Consider the following 21175-nt stretch of genomic DNA (forward strand, 5'->3'; position numbering starts at 1 on the left):
ATCACAACTTTATTTTACGATAACTTTTGAAAGGGTTTTTGTATTGAAGGTTTAAACAGAAACTTTGTTACAGTATTGGTGATGTTTATAACCTTATTTGATGTGCTTTAATTGTTTTTTTCTAATTCTCATCTAATTATTACAACTTATTTTAGAATTTAATTCCCACATAAACCAAATTTGTAATGTAGCAAAGATGAGCTGCCACCATGAATTCCTGGTAGCCGAGTATTCTGTGTGTGGTTTCAGATTCTCAGGAACACCAACTGTTTGTTTTTTTGTTTGAAAAGAAAAGAAGAAAAAGAATGTGATGGGTCACGGGTTTGCACTGTAGAATGAACCCAACCCAAACTATCTGCAATTTCAAGTTGATATTTTTAATTTTGATTTCTTAGACTTTGGTGGGCCCTTTTTCTGTGGCTTACATTAGCCCTCTCGAAAACATCTATGGAAGAAGATCTTTGCATCCACGTGGCAGAAGCAGAGACAGTTTAGCAGCACAAAATATCAGCATGAGAATCCACATCCATATCCAGAACCAATGAAGTGTTGCTGAGTTGTGCATATCCTCATCCACAATATCATGCCACCCTTCTATAAACATTTGTAGTACCCTTCTTCATTCTCCACAACACACTCACAAAACCAAAGAAAGAAGAGACCTTTAACCACACAACACAGCCATGGCCACCACTGCTTTCCAGCAATCAGCATTCGCTGGTCAAACAGCTCTGAAGCAGGTCAATGAGCTCGTCCGCAAGACCGGTGGCTCCGGCCAAGGTCGCACCAACATGCGCCGCACCGTCAAAAGTGCTCCTCAGAGCATTTGGTAAGTGCTCCACTTGCATCCATGTACCTTCTTGTTATACAACAAAATGCTAGTATCTGGTATTACTAGTTATCAGTTTTAGTATAATAATACTAAATTTACATGCAATTCCATGTTTTCATGATTTTGGTGTTGTTTTGTCTCACCACTTTACCCTGTAAGGGTCTCCATTGAATGTCAAACTCTAATTCTGATAAAAGAACACAGCACAAGAGCATCTATAGAACTGTATTTGTATTCTGTGCTGAACAACTCTCAGGGATAACTAGAAAACCAGTGATTATGCAAGCATGATAACTATTGTCTAACACTATGTGCTAAGTGGGGTGTTAGCTCTATCTGTTTGAGAAAATGACTGATTTTTCATTGGGTGTGATTGTGGAACACAGGTATGGCCCTGACCGTCCCAAGTACTTGGGTCCATTTTCTGACCAGATTCCATCATACCTGACCGGTGAATTCCCTGGTGACTACGGATGGGACACGGCTGGATTATCAGCTGACCCTGAAACCTTTGCCAGGAACCGTGAGTTGGAGGTGATTCACAGCAGATGGGCCATGCTTGGTGCTCTAGGATGCACCTTCCCAGAGATTCTTGAGAAGAATGGTGTGAAATTCGGTGAGGCAGTGTGGTTCAAGGCTGGTGCACAGATCTTCTCTGAGGGAGGACTTGACTATTTGGGGAACCCAAACCTGATCCATGCTCAGAGCATTCTTGCCATCTGGGCTGTGCAGGTTGTGCTTATGGGGTTTGTTGAAGGTTACAGAGTCGGTGGAGGACCTCTTGGTGAAGGGTTAGACCCTATCTACCCTGGTGGTGCTTTTGACCCTCTTGGTCTTGCTGATGACCCTGATGCATTTGCTGAGTTGAAGGTCAAGGAACTCAAGAATGGTCGCTTGGCTATGTTCTCCATGTTTGGTTTCTTTGTTCAGGCCATTGTCACTGGCAAGGGCCCTATTCAGAACCTTTACGACCATGTTGCTGACCCTGTTGCCAACAATGCTTGGGCTTATGCCACCAACTTCGTCCCTGGACAATGAGCATGTCAACTTGTGCCTTCTTGGATGCAATGCAATGCAATCTTCTGCTCATATTTGCAGTTTTTCCCTTGTGTTTAACTCAAATTTCACTGATGTAACTACACAGCGTGTAGCAGAAGAATCTGTATGAGAACAGTTATATATTACAAATTTGGATCTCTGAAATATCAAACTCTTGACTAGTGTTTGTTAATTGTATGGTTTTCTATTTTCCTCATAGCCTGAACTGAACAAACTTTTCCAAAATGTTAATTGGTTCATACATTAAAACCATGTGTACCAAGTACACCATCGCATTCAAAGCTGAGATTAAAGCAATAAAAGAATGAATCTTTCTGTTATCTAAATGCTTCAATATTGTAGTCAGTGAAAGAGGATTGAAACTATGATTTCTAAAGAAGAGAACAGCCTACACTTTCTTTGCTCGTTTGGGAAGAATGCAAATAGCATAGAATTTAGAGTGTAGTATGAAAAAGAATGGTATTTAATAGGTTGTAAGTGATTTATTTTTCATATGAGGATAATTTGATTCTGATTTGTAGCTTTTTGTTTAATAAATGTAGTGTCTAAGTTTACTTAAGAATCTTTCGAAAATAGATAAGTATATGTGATGATTAAATGGTTTGATTATTGAATGATATTAATTAAATGATAATTGAGATGTGAAAAGGTATGTTTGTGTAAATTTTTATTTTATAAGTTGTATAGTTCTGACTTGTGTGGGTAAAGTAAATATAGTTTCTAATACTGAATGCAAGAGTTTTATGAAAATAGAATCAAGTATATTTGATGATTAAATGGTTTGATTATTGAACGATATTAACTAAATAATGATTGAGGTGTGAAAAATGATTGTATAAATTTTTATTTTATGAGTTGTATGATAATTTTAAATAATATAAACTTATCTTATTGCTGTTTGTATTATCTTTAATCTATGATGTGTTATACGAATATTATAGTGATAATTTGTATAATATATGTGTGTGCTCTGAATGTATGTTTGATTCTTTGTAAAAAAATGATAATTTTATTTTGAATAAATATATATATATATATATATATATATATTACTAGATAAAATATAATTAGAAATGAGAAGTTACATAATTAGGAATTGTTTTGTTAAACTCGAAAATATTTTATTGAACAAATTTATTTATTTATCTTTTTAAACTTCTGCGTAAAATGCATAAAATTAAAAGAATATCATAATAAAAAGTACGTAAAATTCCTTTTTAAGTTAAATAACAAAAGTTCATTGTGTGAAATGAAAATAAAAATGTTAAAAATTATTAATAAATTTTATTTAAATATTTTAGACATAAATAAGTTGACATATATTAATTATTAAAAAATGGTTTAAAATATGATCTTTTATATATATATATATATATATATATATATATATATATATATATATATATATATATACTATTTAGATATATAAAATTAATTTTTTCTTAGAATTTTTTTTTAAAATTTATCCTTTATGGTATAATTTATTTTTAGCTAGATTAAATTAATTTTTTATTTAAGTTTATATTATTTTTTTTTTCAAATAACTTAATTTAAAATTAAAAATATAAAAATAAGAATATTGATACTTTGAAAATAGAAAGGTTTACAGGGTTCAAATCAGTAAAATTTTTGGACGGAAATAGTGTATCCGACCCGCCCCCACGGAGTTGCCAATTCCTAGATGCGTTATGCCCCATTCGATTGAATGCGTTTCAGTTTTATCTTTTTCGATTGTATTTTCGAAATCCCATCTTATTCTGTGTTTTTCTGGCAGTAGTAACGGACCGGATCGGGCAAGAAGGGAGGCAAAAGAAGTGACGGGAAAATGTTTTTCCACATAGTGCTGGAGCGAAATATGCAGCTGCATCCACGATACTTTGGTCGTAACCTTCGTGATAATCTTGTTTCCAAATTAATGAAAGACGTGGAAGGCACTTGCAGGTGATTCCCCTTATGGGGGCATTCGAAAATAGTGGTTGAAAATGGCATGTTGTAGTTTTACCCAGTTATACAAGTTATTATATAATTTAGATCAGAGAAAAGTATTTATCCGTAAGTGACTGATTTGAACCTTGGATGAATATAACATTTGGATTTGGATTTTCAACTATTATGCAGTGGTCGACATGGATTTGTGGTGGCAGTTACAGGGATTGAAAACGTAGGGAAAGGGTTAATTCGTGATGGTACAGGGTTTGTGACATTTCCTGTTAAGTACCAGTGTGTTGTCTTCAGACCATTTAAGGGGGAGATCGTAGAAGCTGTTGTTACCATGGTGAACAAGGTTTATGCAATTCTTTTCTCTTTAGGGTAATTAAACTATGTAATTCTAATATGTGGAGATTGTAGTTTATGACTGTTGAGCTATATTTGTACAGATGGGATTTTTTGGTGAAGCTGGACCTGTCCAAATCTTTGTTTCAAACCACGTAAGTTTGTCTTCAATAATCGGAGAAATGGTCTTTATTATCTACATGTTATATCTAAAAGGTTGTTAGTATTGTTCTTCATTTTGAATAGTAAAGATGTATTTTTTATTGGAATATTATCCTAGTTTTTAATTTTGAACACTAAAATTGTATTTGTCATTTATTATTTGCTATTTGCTACTACTACGTAGTTTAATTTATACTGTGGTGATTGTAGACTTGCAAACCATCTTAAATTCTAGATCTCAACGAACTCTCTTTGTTTTACCTTCTCAAATCGTTATATCTCTGTTGTTTTTAGAATTACCAAGGATTATTTTCTGTTCCTTTTCTATTTTCTTAAAATTAAATTAACATAGACTCTGTCATTTCATTGCAATGAAAAAGTTTTATCTTGTTACTCGTACATTTTTATATAATTTTTGTTTATTAAGATATCTTTTATCTTCCCTATTAGTTGATTCCGGATGATATGGAGTTCCAGTCTGGAGACATGCCAAATTACACTACTTCAGATGGATCAGTATGTATCATTTATAACTTCCATAATGTAAAACAGTAGAGAATTTTCTTTTTTATTTGTTGTCATTTGTTTTTCATCTTATGATTATTTTTACTATCAATTTTGTCTTTTGCAGGTTAAGATTCAAAAGGACAGTGAAGTGAGACTAAAGATAATAGGGACTCGAGTGGATGCTACTGAAATTGTAAGAATATATATGTGTATGTATGTATGAATATATGTGTATGTATATATGTATATGTATATCATGTTTTTTACTTTATTTTTTTGAATACTGTCAAGATCCATCAGCTTTATCCAAAATTGTGCTTTGAGAAATTTGAATAAATCGAAAAGCATTTTAGCTCTGTAGCAGATGTAGCTTTTTGTTTCTCTGCAAATTTTCTACCCTATTTTGAATTCTTCCCAAAAGAGCCACTGTGTTTTGCTAATTTTAATTTTAGCTCATGCACTGGCTTAGCAGTAGTATTTGTGCATATCATGAAAGCCGTTATATGTTTACATCTCTAGGATGGTAGTTTTTACTTGGTTTGTTTGTAATTTACTGTTTTGGCAACTCTATAATCACTATTGAACTTCATCCATTTCAAAAGTTATTTGCAAAGTTCTAGCTACCCTGAGGAAATTATAAATTTGACATATTTCTTTGGTATGCAAGAATCGTGACAGTTCCATGGTGCAGCTTTACTTAATTTCTAAAATCTTGATCGTTGTGACTCGCAAAAGTTGAGAAAATTGAAATCACAAATTCTCCAGTTGCTGCATGCAACGAGAATGATGATACTTTTACCACATTGTTTGCCTTACCTGTTGACTGAATTGTTCCTTCCATGATTATCTTGTATGCCATGTTTGATGATGTCTTCAAATAACTCTTGACATGCCTTTCAGCCTAATGTCAGTTTTAGCAAGTATATGATACAAGGATTCATGCTGGCTAATGAAGTTTTATTACTACTGCACATGCTTAGCCCATGTTTTCCTTCCCTTTGGTTGTATGGCTATAGATATGAGCTGTGACACTGTTCAGTTTTAAAATGGAAAGTACAGTGATACAAATCGCTTTTACATTTTGGATATTGAATGTTTATCTGATTTACAGTTTCAATGTGTTCTAGAACCCGTTTTTCTAATAATGCATATTTTTTTCTTTTTGCAGTTCTGCATAGGTACCATAAAAGATGACTTTCTGGGTGTGATCAACGATCCTACAACAGTTTAAACACCCCTTACTGTATCATTCTGTTGAAAATAGGAGCATTTAATGATTGTTACTTTTCTAACAAGCATAGTTGTCGTGTTTAGTTAAGTTCAATGTATCCTTAGAAGTAGTTCTCCTGAAAATAGTAGTAGTTATTTTGTTATCATTGTATTATTTTATTATTATAAATAGATCACTCTTCTGAGTGAAAAACCTACTATCGATATTTAGAAAATAAATATTGTTTCTCTATTCTCGTATTGTATCAAAGTTCTCGATTTAAGGGGATTTTTCTTCTACTACAATGCAATTTAAAATATATTTTCCCAACATATATACATATTATATTATAATTCACAAAGTTATATACAGTTAAAAGTTAAGTGAAGTTCTATATCCTCCTTTAGCATCCAACTAAACTAGCCATCTTAGTACTCGTGTTTTAATTGCTACTCAAATTTAAGCGACACAATCATTGCATTGCTTGTCTTCTAACACTTAGCCTACTCGTTTTAGCCAAGTTTACAAGTCAAATCAACCCATATAAAATCATTTAACAAATCACTAATCTATGCTAAGACATAGCACCAAGTTGACACTCTACTGGTCCACAACCATTCAAATTGCATAAAATATCCCATCTTTAAAGTTAATCTCATCATGGATATACACTGTTAGTTCCACTGAACTTGTTCACATTGAGGGTGTATTAGGATTGTATTGAAAGCTTTCAAACGTCAATTTGCTTTTTCCAATACACAAAATGGAGATGGAGCTACTGAAAAGAGCAACTTTTTCTCAAACGCACATTCAACATTAGAGAAAACAGAAAAATGATGAACAAACTTCTATGTAAGAAACCCAGGCAGTGAGCATGAAGTTAGAAACTTGTCACGTTCAAATTAGACAAAACTAACCTTTATGGCATTCCATCAATCCAGAACCCACAAGAAAATTTTGTGTAAATGAATTAGAACTAAATCTACAATCTAAAAGTAGCTAGAGGGTATAGTTAAAGAAAGCTTATTGTTACACGGTAGAGTTTGTTGGTCCTATGTCTTTCCTTCATGAACACTACATTAGGACTAATTTAATCATTGATGGCAAAGTCCAAAAATATTCCTTCTCTATTCCTTTTGTCTCTTGTGCACAGCACGACACTCTCCTTCCAGCTCCAAAACAAGAATAGCACATTCAACAGTTAAAGGGTATTAAAAAGGGGGAATTATAGCAACAAGATCAAACAAAGAAGTACCATCTTCTCCTAAGAAAACAGTGGCTAAAATTGACAAGCCCAGATAAGCATTGCATTACCTAACCATTTATTCTCCACAATACTCCCTTCCAAATGCTACTGAGCATCATCATTTTGGACTCTACCTCTCACCCTTTTCCTCCTTCAAAAAGTCCCTTTGGCCACACATCCAGCGACCCTGCTTTTCCCTATACTAACTTTCACCATTTTTCTCCTTGGCATCTTCTCCAACACCAGTCGATTCTAATCTCTGTTGCTATCATCAGGAATCAGTAACATGCACCCAAACGAAAAAAATAAACTATGAACAGCTAAAAATGATTATCTCCTATACATGCACTCCCTTGTATTGTATACCACTTCCAACCCACTCCATGCCAAACCCCACCAAAATATAAAGAACACCCCAACTTCATTTTTTACTCACTGCCAAATGGGTAGGCAAGCTAATGATCCTACTACCACTGTGAACTCCTCCATTGCTCTTCTTCAAGAAAGGTTTAGACAGTTGGAGAAGGTCAAAGAAAGAAGAGAGGGCAAACAACTCCTTAAACTCTTATCATCTGAGAACACTTCATCATCTATTATGCAGAACCCCTCATCACAGAACTCTCAACAACAACAACAACAACCAAGAATGGTGCCTCCTCTACATAGGCCAATTCTCCATGATTCTCTTTCTCTTGGCCTCAACTTCTCCACACAAGGTGATCACAACACCATGAACACGAAACCACCACCTTCCTCCAATCTATGGCCTCAGGGATCACCAACATCAAGAAATTTTGATACCTCAGACGTTGATACTTCTCTTCATCTGTAAATATGTTTACTACTACTACTACTTGTCTCTGCTTCCCTGGTACCTATATAGATGTATAATAATAACCCTGTGTTCTGCATCTTTTTGTATCAGTAATCAAGGAGGATTTGTATCAGTTATGCTTCTTTTTTTCCCTCGAAAGTATGTGAATAACTTGTGTAATTCGTTTTCATAGGCCAGAAAATTGAATTTTGGGGTTGCATGTTCTCAAAAACATAACTTATTATTCCGTAGTTAATTCACAGATTCTTGTTTTCATCGAATGTTAAATTGTTTTTTCGAAAAAATAATATACAATATGAGTCATTGTCTAACTCATACATGTATTTGTGAGTTATGATTTTGTGATATACTGATATGACTAATCTTATGTGAGACTGGAAATTTGATCCCTTTCCAATATTTCTGCATTCATTGAAATTATAAAAAAAACAACAACTTTTATTTTTAAGGCTAACAATTCTCATATTTGTTAATATTTAAAACTTAAAAAATTGTATGAAATATGCAAAGACATGGATGCATCATGCTGTACTCAAATATCAAATCACGCACTTATATATTCAGACACACAAACACGACAATTATATTATGCTCTTTATGTATTTGGCAGTATCTCAAGGTGGCTTATTAAACTTATTTCTCATAATATTGAACACAGAAAATATACTACATGCCATATTGTTGATTTCTAATGAAATTTTTTTTAAACATTCGACAATATTTTTGAGTTTGAAACAATTTTCACTCGGAAAAGTGTAAATATATATTTATTTATGATGATTTCTTTAATGAAAGAATGTGGACAATCTTTAAGAAATTAATTACAAATTTCAAGGGTTTTCATAAATTATTTTTCTCTGTTTTTTTAAGAGATATGTCTAAAAGATATATCCTAATTCAACTCAAAAATTTTAATTTTTTAGTTATTTTTCTTCTTTTCTTCATTGACGAGAGAGCAAAAAAATGTGTTATTTTTTTCATAATACTATTTATGTTTGTCGTTTTACTAAGACAACCATCAAATAACACCATTTATTAACATTGACATAATTATTTCTCTTATAATTTTGATTTAATTTAAGGATAATGATTTTCATGTCTAAGCTATGGCAGAAAATTGATGAAAGTTTCCGTTTATAAAATAATAAATTTATATTTTGATGATTTGCATCAATAACTAACATTACAGACTAGTTTTACACCATCATTACATAGAATATTTATTTTCTCATAATACTATGGAAATATGGACTTCGCAAACGTGTATTTATACTTTTATTATTTTAAAACAAAAAATGTTAAAAATATTTAATTTTATTAATTTTCTAAACTAGTGATTGAAAATAGAAAAAATATAATTTAAAAATTATATATGTATAGTTTTGTAAAAATAATAATAAAAAGTATTCAACATTTAGTTATAAAAGGAAAAATTATTTAAATATTTTAAAATAGAGAAAAGGTAGTCAATTATTTATTTTACTAAACAAATAAATTATTATTTATATTATTTAATTTTATTAAATAAATATTTTTTTATTTATCAATATCATTTCATTATACAAAGAGGAGACACAATAACTTCATTTTGTATTATATTTTAATTAGATAATTTTACTATTTCATAAATAAAAATAATTTATTTATTTAATAAAAATACATAACTAAATATATTTTTAATTAAAATTAATTAAATAATTTCTTTTGGCTACATAGTTTATTTAATACTGTTTCCATAAGTTATATATGTTTTTTAAATAATATTAATTTTCTCCTTTTAATTATCATAGAAATAATAAAATTTATTTCTTCATATAATAAAAATATAATGTATATTGTTGTTAGTTATAATATTAAATTTTTTTAATTAACAGATGACAAAAAAATTAGTTAAAGATGTTTTTCTTATAATAATATAAATATAAATTTAAAAAAAAACCGGTCAAAAACCCCGAAACCGGAAATAACTTAGAGGAATTTGTCGGAACTAGTAGTATCCAGAAGCTTCGAACTCCATATTTTGATGAACACAACCAATTCAAAACCCTTCTAAAACCCTACCATTTCCCTGCTTAACGAATCCCTCTATCGTGCTTGTGGCTACAATCTTCTTCTCTCACCTCTTCTTTCTCTCATCAATTCACTATGCACAGACTCTCCACCACTGCTCGTTCTTCTTCCGTCTCCGCCTTGTTGCGCTATGGCGGCGCACTTCGAAGGGACGTTGTTGCTCCCATTTCCTCTTCTCAGTTAACTAAGGTGTCCCTTTAGTTCATCTTTCTCCCTTTATGAATTGCTCTTCGGTTTGATTTTTAATTTCATAATCCCTAGCTTGCTATTCATTCCTCATTTGCTTCAGTAACCAGGTCGATATTTTTCAGTCAGTGATTCTGTTTGTTTTTATAATACTTTGGACAGACGTACTATATTTATAGAAACTTTAATATATTATGTAGTGTTAGTTTATCTGATGTTCGTGAGATAACAAACACGTGTTGCAACCATTTTGAAATATTGTCGGCTTTTGTGTGTCCCTTTTGTTTTGCTTGTGAGGAGCAGGTGAGTGAGAAGGACACCCAAGCTAGATGGTTTTCTATTCTGGGCACGGACAAGTCCAGCACAATTGAATCTGAAAATCATCCAAACTTGAGAAGAGATTTGTTCTTGGGTAGACGATGTGAATCAACTGCTGCAGAATCTTCTGCTTCTAGTTCCACACCAGCCGAGAGATATGAATACCAAGCTGAGGTACGGCTGTTTTTCATGTTGTATGGTTTCTAGTTCATTTGTATGGTTTTCCTTGAGCTTAACTTTGGATAATATGCATCATTGGCAGGTTAGTCGGCTCATGGACCTCATTGTTAACAGTTTATACAGTAACAAAGAAGTGTTTCTTAGGGAACTTATTAGGTATGCTCTTTCATAGTTGTAGATTTTTTTTGGTACTACTACTATTTGCATATTTAATGTCTGGAAACCTTTTTGGCTGAAGTAGACTTGGGTCGTTTTTGCTGGTGATCCTATATAGAATTATGTTGTTAGAGCATTTGTGTTTAGATGGTGTGAATACATTTATCTATATTAATTAATGTTATACTAACAATTGCATTTAAGGGTATGTCCTGGTTGTGGCAAGTGATTTCATGCAGATATACTACAATTACTTTCAGGATCTGTTTTGAATAAATTATTCAAGCTTGTCCTTCAACCTTTTAGGAGACTATTTTTAAGAAGGGAGTTATGTATGTAACTGCGTGTTGCCCAATCTGCTAATCTATATATTTTTATGTACAGCAATGCAAGTGATGCTTTGGATAAGCTGCGATTTCTGAGTGTAACAGAGCCTGGACTGTTGAAGGATGCAGTTGATTTTGATATCCGAATTCAAACTGATAAGGATAATGGGATCATATCTATTACGTAAGAGAAATAACTTTGATTTTATATTTAATATACTATTATAATCTCAGTTGGTGCTGCAACATATGTTATATGCAGTGATACAGGCATTGGTATGACTAGGCAAGAGCTAGTTGATTGCCTTGGAACTATTGCTCAAAGTGGAACTGCAAAGTTTTTGAAGGCTCTGAAGGTCTTAACTTCTTTTGATATATGCTTTAAGATTTTATCATCTTTATTTGCTTTCTAATTCATGTATATTACCTTCTGACAAATGTCTATCTTTTAAAAGGATAGCAAGGATGCTGGTGGTGACAACAACTTAATTGGGCAGTTTGGTGTGGGATTTTATTCTGCTTTCCTGGTTTCTGATCGGGTATGAATTTGTGTAAAAGTAAATATGTCATGGTCTTTTATTTTTTTGTTTAATTTGGTAGTTATATCAATTTGTGTTGTTTGAAGGTGGTTGTCTCGACAAAGAGTCCAAAATCTGATAAGCAATACATCTGGGAAGGGGAGGCAAATGCTAGCTCATATACCATAACTGAGGAAACAGATCCTGAGAAGCTGATTCCAAGAGGAACTCGTCTTACTCTTTATCTCAAGGTATGTTGGTAATCATCTTTTTTTTAACATTAAGTAATTATTTAAGTTTTCTTTTTCCCGATCTTACAAAAGTGATTTTATTATGCCCATTGCTACCTTTCAGAGGGATGACAAAGGTTTTGCTCATCCAGAGCGTATTGAAAAGCTTGTGAAAAACTATTCACAATTTGTCTCGTTCCCAATATACACTTGGCAGGAAAAGGGATTCACCAAAGAAGTATGGCAATTTAACATAGATCTTTTCAGTTTGATGGCACTATCTATGATGATATTACTTCTCTTGAGTTAATTTCATCATCCACTGGATTTTATTTTAGTATTGACTTCTTTAGTTTTAAATGAATTTTGTTCTCATTCTAGGTGGAAGTTGAGGAGGATACGGAGGAAGCTAAAAAGGATGATCAAGATGGGAAGACTGAGGTAACATTCTGATTGTTCTGCGTATGTGCTGTATCCAGTGTTTTCATTGATGTGAATGTGTAATTGTGTACCTTCTGCAAAGGAAGACTGAGGTAACATTCACTAGTGACTTTGACACATTGTCATGACAGAAAAAGAAGAAAACTAAAACTGTTGTTGAGAAGTACTGGGATTGGGAACTGACAAATGAGACCCAACCAATCTGGGTGAGTTTTATGATTTCCAATTTCATGAGTTGCACTCAAATATTTAGAAAATTATTAATTGAATAAAGTGGAATTACTTTATTTTTGCAGCTCCGCAATCCTAAAGAAGTCACTAAAGAGGAGTACAATGAATTCTACAAGAAAACTTTTAATGAATACTTGGAGCCATTAGCATCCTCACACTTTACCACAGAGGTAAGGATTTTATGGTCTCAAGTGCCACCTTGTTGTGCATAAGGGATACCTTTATTTGTTAATGAAAATTCAGAGTTTGGCTGAAAAACTAGATTGATAATGTCAATTTTTCACCATATTCCTGGGGAGGTTCATAGTCTTACAGATAATAATTGTGATGGTTATTTTTATTGATACGTGATGGTTGTTATTTCAGGGTGAAGTAGAATTTAGATCTATACTTTTCGTTCCAGCCTTTGCTCCCTCAGGGAAGGATGACATAATCAATCCCAAGACCAAGAATATAAGACTTTATGTGAAGAGAGTGTTCATTTCAGATGACTTTGATGGAGAACTGGTATAAGCATTTTGCTATCTACATTCTACAACCTCGAGTATCTGGTTGCTATTATCAAAATTGAATTATGGTGGGCTTATGTGTTTGTTGAACAGTTCCCTCGATACTTGAGCTTTGTCAAAGGTGTTGTTGACTCAAATGACCTCCCACTTAATGTGTCACGTGAAATTCTTCAAGAGAGCCGCATAGTAAGTAGATAGGGCAATGTGAATAAGCTTGATGTTTACATCTGGATCTCTATTTTATCATACCAGTTATGCCTTAATTTTTTCTGTAATGCTTGAAGGTGCGGATTATGAGGAAACGTTTAGTTCGGAAAGCTTTTGACATGATTCTGGGAATATCCATGAGTGAGAACAGAGAGGTATATTATTATTCTGAAAATTGTTCATTGTATACACAGTTTTCTTTTATTATTTTTGAAGTTGTAGGGTAGCTAGGAAAAATTTAGGTGTAGGAGTATCAACATTATATATATATATATATATATATATATATATATATATATAATCATTTATTTTAGGTCTCTTTTTATATAACTGCTCTTGATAAAAGGGTGGTCTTTTTGTTAGTAGTTTACCAGATGACTTGTTCCTGTATGCAGGATTATGAAAAATTCTGGGAGAACTTTGGCAAACACTTGAAATTGGGTTGCATTGAAGACCGTGAGAATCACAAACGTATTGCTCCATTGCTTCGCTTTTTCTCATCCCAAAGTGAGGAAGAACTGATTGGCTTGGATGAATATGTGGAGAACATGAAACCTGATCAAAAGGATATTTATTATATTGCTTCTGACAGTGTGACTAGTGCGAAGAACACCCCTTTCTTGGAGAAACTTGGGGAGAAGGATCTTGAAGTAATCTTTGTTTTCTTTTTAGACTTTACAACTTTGCATCTTTTAAGTACTTATTTCTATCAGTTAATACGTATATTGGTGTTTTTTGTTGTGTAATTTTTCAGGTTCTGTTTTTGGTGGATCCAATAGATGAGGTTGCCATTCAAAACCTTAAATCATACAAGGAAAAGAATTTTGTTGACATTAGCAAAGAAGACTTGGATCTAGGTTTAACTTCTTTCTTTAAACTTCCTCAATAATTTGATTAGACAAACACTCGCGTTTAGTTTACCAAATATTTCTTAGTCTCTCTGGCAAATCTTACTGTCGACAATGGTGTGAATTCATAGCTTTGTTTTTTATTGTTCAAGTTTGTTACCCATTTGTTGTTTCTTTAGGTGATAAGAATGAGGAAAAGGAAAAAGAAATGAAGCAGGAATTTGGCCAAACATGTGACTGGATCAAGAAGCGACTGGGAGAAAAAGTTGCAAGTGTGCAAATTTCAAACCGACTTAGCTCTTCACCTTGTGTTCTGGTGTCTGGGAAATTTGGTTGGTCTGCAAACATGGAAAGGTTGTCCTCTTTTCTTAGATTGATCGTGTATTTTGAACGTTTAAGTAACAATGTGCAGCATGTAACCAAACTTGTTGCAGGCTGATGAAGGCACAGAGTATGGGTGATGCATCCAGCTTGGAATTCATGAGGAGCAGAAGGGTGTTTGAGATCAACCCTGACCATGCCATTATCAGGAATTTGGATGTAAGATAAATGGACAATTTCCATTTCTTCGTCATGATTACAAATTGAAATTATGATAACGCAATCAAATGGGTATTTTCAGGCTGCATATAAAACGAATCCCAATGATGAAGATGCCCTCAGAGCTATCGATCTTTTGTATGATGCAGCTTTGGTTTCCAGTGGTTTTACGGTGAGCTCATGCTTGATATTATTATTAAGAATGTCGTTTGAGTTTCCTTTGTGAAGTCCTTAAGTCGTATCTTTTGACTGGTTGTTGGCGTGCAGCCTGATAATCCAGCACAACTTGGAGGGAAGATATACGAGATGATGGGTATGGCTCTTACAGGTAAATGGTCGACTCCTGATCAGTTCCAGTCCACTGTAGCGCAGCCCCATATCCCAGAAACTGTAGAAGCTGAGGTTGTCGAACCTACTGAGGCTGGCAGTCAGAAGTGAGAGGACAGTCATATGGACATTTTTGTCTTTTCCCGTTCGCTTTCTGTTCTTTCTTTCAAAGCTGTTTGCTTATAGGTGAAGTTGTATTCTTGAGGAACGTGGGTGTTGGTAGTAACCATTTATAGATATATCATGAGGAATTCAGTGGCAATGGAAGCACGTGTTATTTCATCCTTTCAGTTGTTTAGTTAGTCAAAACCATTGCCAAGTATCATATTTTTATTAGTTTTTCTTTTGTTCATATTAATTTGGATAAAGATTTCTTACGGCAGCATTTGACATAAGAATGACTGCCCTAGAACAGTTGCTACTGCTGTGATTTGGTACCTGCGCGGTGGTCCATTATTAGTTTGGATTGTGGGGGCTGTCAACTGGGCACTATTAAAGTTACATTTTTTTTCTAAAAATAAAGCGGTCTTTTTGGTGAATGCATTGTCGTTTTCAACACCCAAAATAAATTGAATATTGAACCATAGTACGGTAAATGTGATTATGTGATTGAACATTTTATAATTTAGGACATTTTCAGGATAAATTCAAAATAATAGATTTTAAATAAGTTCAGGTATGGATGATAACATGTGTTCAAAAATACTAACTTACTAAAGGGAGATGTATTTTAAATTACTTGAGTTAAAAATAATTAGCTGAAATTATTTGAAAAAATGTTTTCAATATTTTAAAAAAAATAACTTTAAATACCACTTACATTGGTTATAGAACTTCAATGCATTTATTACTGTACATTATATCGTTTTTACTCCCGAATTATTAAACGGAAATGTAAGTTCAACAGAGAAACACATTAACTTTTCAATGACGTATTTCATTATTTTAACAAACCGTGCAATAAGTCGGCGTGCCACTCATTGGTTGTGGCCACTTAGTAACCATATGGAAATAGTGCTAACAGAACACTCCAAGTCTCTTCACACTTTTTTTTAACATCTATTTACTATTTGTTAAAATCCATGTAGGTCCTACTACTTTAGGGATGAAACTCACCGAGTGACAAATAAGACCCATTAGGACCCGCATAAATTATACTGCAATTCATTGGCATGTGAGCTGTATAGACAAATATGAACACCCAATAGGTAGAATGAGTTGTGTGCATGATGGTTTGCCGGACCCCCAATTTGATTGAAGCTACTCTTCAGTTCATGATAAATAAACCCAACATATGGAACGTGCACTCCGATGTTATATCATATAGATTCCCTGCAGGGCACAACACTAATATTCAAATTTAGTAAAGGGTGATGATGCAAAAGTCTGTAGCTATGCATAAGGGTAAGTTACTCAGTGGAAACACAGCGGAAGCACAGATGCATTTGACACAAGGACTGGAAACGGTTAGCTTAGCCTTGCTGAATAAGATACAGTAGCATTCAGTGGGACCGAAAATTTAAAATCAAAGCGTTCAAAAAATTGAGTTAGGGTTGTATATAACACTGCCATTTGCCGCAGTGGCAAGTTGGTCGTGACGATGCTGCAAAGAGCACATAAGGAATTGAGAGAATGAGAAATTAGAAAGAACAGTAATTGTTTTTCTTTTTTTTGGAAAGTAATGATAGAGTAACATCATCCCCCCAGAAGAAATGTTACTCCTATAAAACTCACTTCCTTAAAAAACTCTACCTTAAAATCTCTCCCACTTCTTACCCACAAACAACAAAACCCAATGGTTATTGGGGCAATCATTTATGAACTAAATTTTAGTCTCCCTGAAATGCAATTACAAACAACTGTGTATTTAACACCAGATGCATATTAGTACAATTGAAACTGATGATAAAATTAGGTGACATGCAGACTCAAATATTTCGATGCTCAGAGATTCACCTATGCTGATGAGATTGAAAATCAACAGAATAATAATCTTAAAAACTGAAACAAAGTAGTTCAATATGAAACAGAAAATAAGGAACAACTTCCCATGAACAGAACAAAGCAGGGTGTTCCACAAAATTTATCAAGATATGGAATACAATTTGAATGATGGACATCCTCTTTGGTCAAAAGATACCTTCTGTAATTACATTATTGCCTGTTGATACAGTATAGCATGGCTTTTATGGTACTCACGATGAATTTGAAAGTGTGGGTGAATGAGATGCATTTCAGACTACAGAATTCAGCTTACGTGGGCTTCTATCTTAAAGTGAATTTTAGGCATAGTAAAGAGATATAGGAAGTGTTGAATCTATGATTTAGATGAATCTATGCTTACCTGCTCAAGTTCTCAAATCAAATCTTTCTGAGCGAGGATCACCAAGGAAAATGCTGAGTAAATTTTAAGTGTTGAATCACAATTATCCACGCTAGCATTCAATCAACTTAATGCCTGTTGGTAAAAAATCGGGTAAGGTGTGTCAATGATATAAAGTTTATTCGAGGGAAAATGAATCAATTCGCGAAAAGCAAAACTTGGGCCTTACTATTGGAGAAAAGTAATTATATGAAGGCAAAAAGAACAAATGGTCTTCCTCAATAAGACTGATACAAAACAGAACGCCTAGCTCAACCCAGCTACGCCCCTTTACTTTTAGACTGATACAGAAGTAATACTTTCGCACAACAACACTCACTAACTGCTTTGGATTCCACAAAACTTCTTTCTCACATTCTGCATCCACTCTGGTGGCATGAGCTCATTCCTACTCTAGGTCCGATCCAAGATTGTCAAACTAAAGATCCTACCCAAGATTGGAAGAAGAGAGGAAACGTACAAATCATGGGATCGTAAATTGACTGAAAAGTTCTACTAAAACTAAGAAACTGAACTAGAGGGAAAGGGGGTGCTATGAAGCACAAAAAACCTCTCCAACTTACATTTATAGAGCCTCTGTATATTTTCGCAATGTTCCTTATTTTGCAGTCTCAGCCCAACCTAACAAGCTAACGAACTCAATAATGACTAATACTAATAGGCATAAAACATTATCCAGCACAAAAGTTGCCTAGCCTCAAATACCAAGGAATGCTTAGTAGATCATGCATTTCCTACTGAGCACAATGGGACCAAAACAAAGAAAAGATATCAAAGAACAAGTAGCACAAATTGAAACATACCCAAGTTATCTTTGGCAGAAATCATCATCTTTTCCAAATTTTGAGCAGCCTCAGTCATCCCGTGGGTGTTGTATGCCTGGATCATGCAAGCAAAAGTGATGCCATCAGGTTCACATTTTCTTTCTCTCATGGCCATGAATAACTCGCTCATCTTTTTTAGGTCACCAGCCTGCCCATAGGCGCTAATTATGCAATTAAAGAAGGGAGTATCCAATACTACACCAGAATTATCAACATGCCTCATAATTGACTCAACTTTGTCAATACGTCCAACTTTGCTATATGCACTGACAAGTGAGCAATAAGTAATAGAATTAGGCTTCACTCCAAGATGCTTCATTTTTAGAAAGTATTGATCCATCTTCTCAATTTCTCCAGCTTTGCCAAACACCTCGATGACAGTATTATACGTGACAACTGTTGGAGTGAAAAACCTTCTTCCCATGAAATCCATGACAGTCTTCATCTTCTTATACATGCCAGCTTTTCCATAGGACTTTATCATCAAATTGAATGTTGTTATGTCTGGTTTTATGCCCATTAGCTGAAATTCATCATACCACTTCTCCATCTTATCAATTTGCCCATCCTTTCCAAGTGCCCCAACAAAAGAATTCAGCGTGAAAACATCTGGGTGGCAGTTGCCATTTTCAATCATATCATTCAATGTATTATCCATCTGTTCAAACATGCCAGCCTTACCATAACCATCAATTATGGAATTATACGTCACAGAGTTACATTGGATGCCCAGAAATGACATCTCCGCAAGGACATGTTCAATCAAATCAAAACGATGAAATTTTGCACAGCAACTGACAAGAATAGAATATGTATATATATCTGGTTCGCAGTCAACAACCGATTTCATATCTTCAACAATAGAAAGTGCCTGATCAAGGAGACCGCTATGACCGTAAGCACTTACAAGAGCAGTGTAGACATCAACAGTAGGTTTCAGCCCTTCAGAAAACATGATCTCAAAGAGATGAGAAGCCTCTTCAGGCTGCCTGCACTTGCCAAGCATCATCAACAGTTTTGCATATGTTTGGCATCGTGGTTCGTACCAGCATTGCTTTCGAAGAAGTGCAAAAATCTGCAAAAGGAAACAAGTCCTACTTCAGACACAACTGAGCACAAATATTAATCCTAAAATCAATTGCAGTCACGTTTCCCGGCCTAAACAAAATCTACTCATGTCTTACATTCATAGACTACGAAATATTTCAAATTCAAAGCAGCCCTAGGTTTTTGCCAAAGAAATCTAAGATTGCATGAAGGCAAAATGAACCAGGTGAACGATTGAATCAAGATTTGTCGCTCAAAAATAAAGATTTACATAACTCTCCAAGTCATGCCCATTTGGAAAAATTTCACGGTCACACTCAAGATGAAAAGTTAAACAGTAAATACAAAGCATCACATGATATTGTTCGAATTAAACACCTGGCAAGTTTCCAGAACAGCACACTTTACATACTACTCTCAACTGTCCACAAAACCAACAGTCACTACAAAATTTAATAACCCCAAGAATAGCTCAATCTAGTCAATATAACACAGCTGACCATAGCATTGCACTCAATCCAAAAGTTAATTCTCAAAACATGTAGATGAATTAAAGGCAGATGAAACCATCATCCCCCATCATTATAAACTCAGTGCAGGGGCTAAATTATCCCTAATTTGATTATTTGAATAACTCAGTGTCCACTTAAGTGTGTTCATTGTTCTATATCCCGCTCAAAAAAAAAAAAAAAACAAAGTCAATCTCCCACCAATGAAGGTTGGGTCCATTCCCGCAGAAAATCCCAACATCACGGAAGTGTCTAAATTTAGAATTGCACAGCATCTAAAACAAAAATTGTCTTTGCCTCAAGAGAGGATTGCCAACGACGGCGTTTGATGGCGTCATCTAGGGCTTCAAGAAGGGCCTTGGGCCAGAGCTGCTTGTGGGAGTTAGACTTGGCTTTGTTCTCAACGCCTCTGATGGCGGCTTCGGTTCGGAGAATGCGCGACAACTCCTTCTTCGGCTCCTTCACTAGCCCCGCACTCCCTGCTTTCGCCCTCCGCTTCAACGACACCACGTTAAAACGACGCCGCTTCTTTGGAAGGGCCTTGTTGGTTGCAGGAGCGAAAGGTGTGGCGGAGGAGACACCAGACGACCATGTCAAGTTCATTTCAGACCCACGCAACAACCACAGGACTCACATCTTTTGTGGTAAAAAAAATCAAAAGGGTTGTTATAATATATATATATCAAAATTCATATAACTTCTTCAATTTTTAATTTATGTACAAGTTAGATAATATTTTTTTTATTTTATTTTAAAAAGATAAATTTCAAGTTTTCTAATCTATTTTTCCAATAATAAGAGAAATGAAAGTAACATTAAACAATATCCATATCACTGTATAAAAATTATCCATTTTAGTTTAAACATATTTAGCTTCCATGAGTCACCTTCAAATATTACTCATGTGTTGTTCATGCATAAGCAAACTGCTTTGCAGCTCATCAATTAATGTTATATAATATATTGTAATATATAATAATTATATTATCATTAAATAATTTAAATATTAATAAATATTTATTAATATTTTAGGGAGTTTAATGTATTTATTAATAATAAATATAACGTAAATAATATTATATAAATATTAAAATTTACATGTAATATTTAATATATGTATTAATATTTATAATAAATCAGCATACATTATCAAGAAATGGTTTTGGATATTGACCTGGCATAATTTGGTCAGAAGATAAC

The 21175-nt window shown here is 33.9% G+C and overlaps 5 protein-coding genes across 6 annotated transcripts; 4 read left to right on the forward strand and 1 right to left on the reverse strand.

Annotated features, from left to right (window-relative positions):
- Positions 1 to 609: 609 nt before the first annotated feature.
- On the forward strand, positions 610 to 2063 carry LOC124836486 (chlorophyll a-b binding protein 215, chloroplastic). Its single transcript, XM_047311650.2, has 2 exons — positions 610 to 829; positions 1219 to 2063. The coding sequence occupies exons 1-2, from the start codon at positions 684 to 686 to the stop codon at positions 1868 to 1870; spliced, it is 798 nt and encodes a 265-aa protein (XP_047167606.1). The 5' UTR covers positions 610 to 683; the 3' UTR covers positions 1871 to 2063.
- Positions 2064 to 3493: 1430 nt separating this feature from the next.
- Positions 3494 to 6296, forward strand: LOC124836483 (DNA-directed RNA polymerase II subunit RPB7). Its single transcript, XM_047311646.2, has 6 exons — positions 3494 to 3832; positions 4010 to 4175; positions 4270 to 4320; positions 4778 to 4843; positions 4959 to 5027; positions 6003 to 6296. Exons 1-6 carry the CDS (start codon positions 3717 to 3719, stop codon positions 6063 to 6065), a joined length of 531 nt encoding a protein of 176 aa, XP_047167602.1. The 5' UTR covers positions 3494 to 3716; the 3' UTR covers positions 6066 to 6296.
- A 1243-nt stretch (positions 6297 to 7539) lies between these two features.
- LOC124836492 (uncharacterized) lies at positions 7540 to 8320 on the forward strand. Its single transcript, XM_047311658.2, has one exon. The coding sequence runs from the start codon at positions 7634 to 7636 to the stop codon at positions 8120 to 8122; it is 489 nt and encodes a 162-aa protein (XP_047167614.2). The 5' UTR covers positions 7540 to 7633; the 3' UTR covers positions 8123 to 8320.
- Positions 8321 to 10112: 1792 nt separating this feature from the next.
- On the forward strand, positions 10113 to 15751 carry HSP89.1 (HEAT SHOCK PROTEIN 89.1). The gene is made up of 20 exons (XM_047311653.2): positions 10113 to 10384; positions 10685 to 10873; positions 10962 to 11035; positions 11420 to 11545; positions 11624 to 11717; positions 11817 to 11900; positions 11987 to 12130; positions 12234 to 12347; positions 12491 to 12550; positions 12682 to 12756; positions 12847 to 12951; positions 13148 to 13288; positions 13384 to 13476; positions 13575 to 13652; positions 13893 to 14147; positions 14252 to 14354; positions 14525 to 14699; positions 14780 to 14885; positions 14968 to 15057; positions 15153 to 15751. The coding sequence occupies exons 1-20, from the start codon at positions 10271 to 10273 to the stop codon at positions 15321 to 15323; spliced, it is 2391 nt and encodes a 796-aa protein (XP_047167609.1). The 5' UTR covers positions 10113 to 10270; the 3' UTR covers positions 15324 to 15751.
- Positions 15752 to 16128: 377 nt separating this feature from the next.
- LOC124836490 (LOW protein: PPR containing protein) lies at positions 16129 to 20626 on the reverse strand. Of its 2 annotated transcripts, none has more exons than XM_047311655.2 (4): positions 20273 to 20626; positions 18399 to 19494; positions 17557 to 17670; positions 16129 to 16544 (listed from the first exon to the last, which is right to left on the reverse strand). In XM_047311655.2, the coding sequence occupies exons 1-3, from the start codon at positions 20576 to 20578 to the stop codon at positions 17648 to 17650; spliced, it is 1425 nt and encodes a 474-aa protein (XP_047167611.1). In that variant the 5' UTR covers positions 20579 to 20626; the 3' UTR covers positions 16129 to 16544; positions 17557 to 17647. The 2 variants fall into 2 exon arrangements, with proteins under 2 accessions (XP_047167611.1, XP_047167612.1); XM_047311656.2 differs by having other exon boundaries at positions 16129 to 16559.
- Positions 20627 to 21175: the final 549 nt, after the last annotated feature.

This window comes from Vigna umbellata, chromosome 1 (assembly GCF_029865625.1).
Source record: "Vigna umbellata cultivar VRB3 chromosome 1, Vumbellata_1.0, whole genome shotgun sequence".
Taxonomy (NCBI): Eukaryota; Viridiplantae; Streptophyta; class Magnoliopsida; order Fabales; family Fabaceae; genus Vigna; species Vigna umbellata.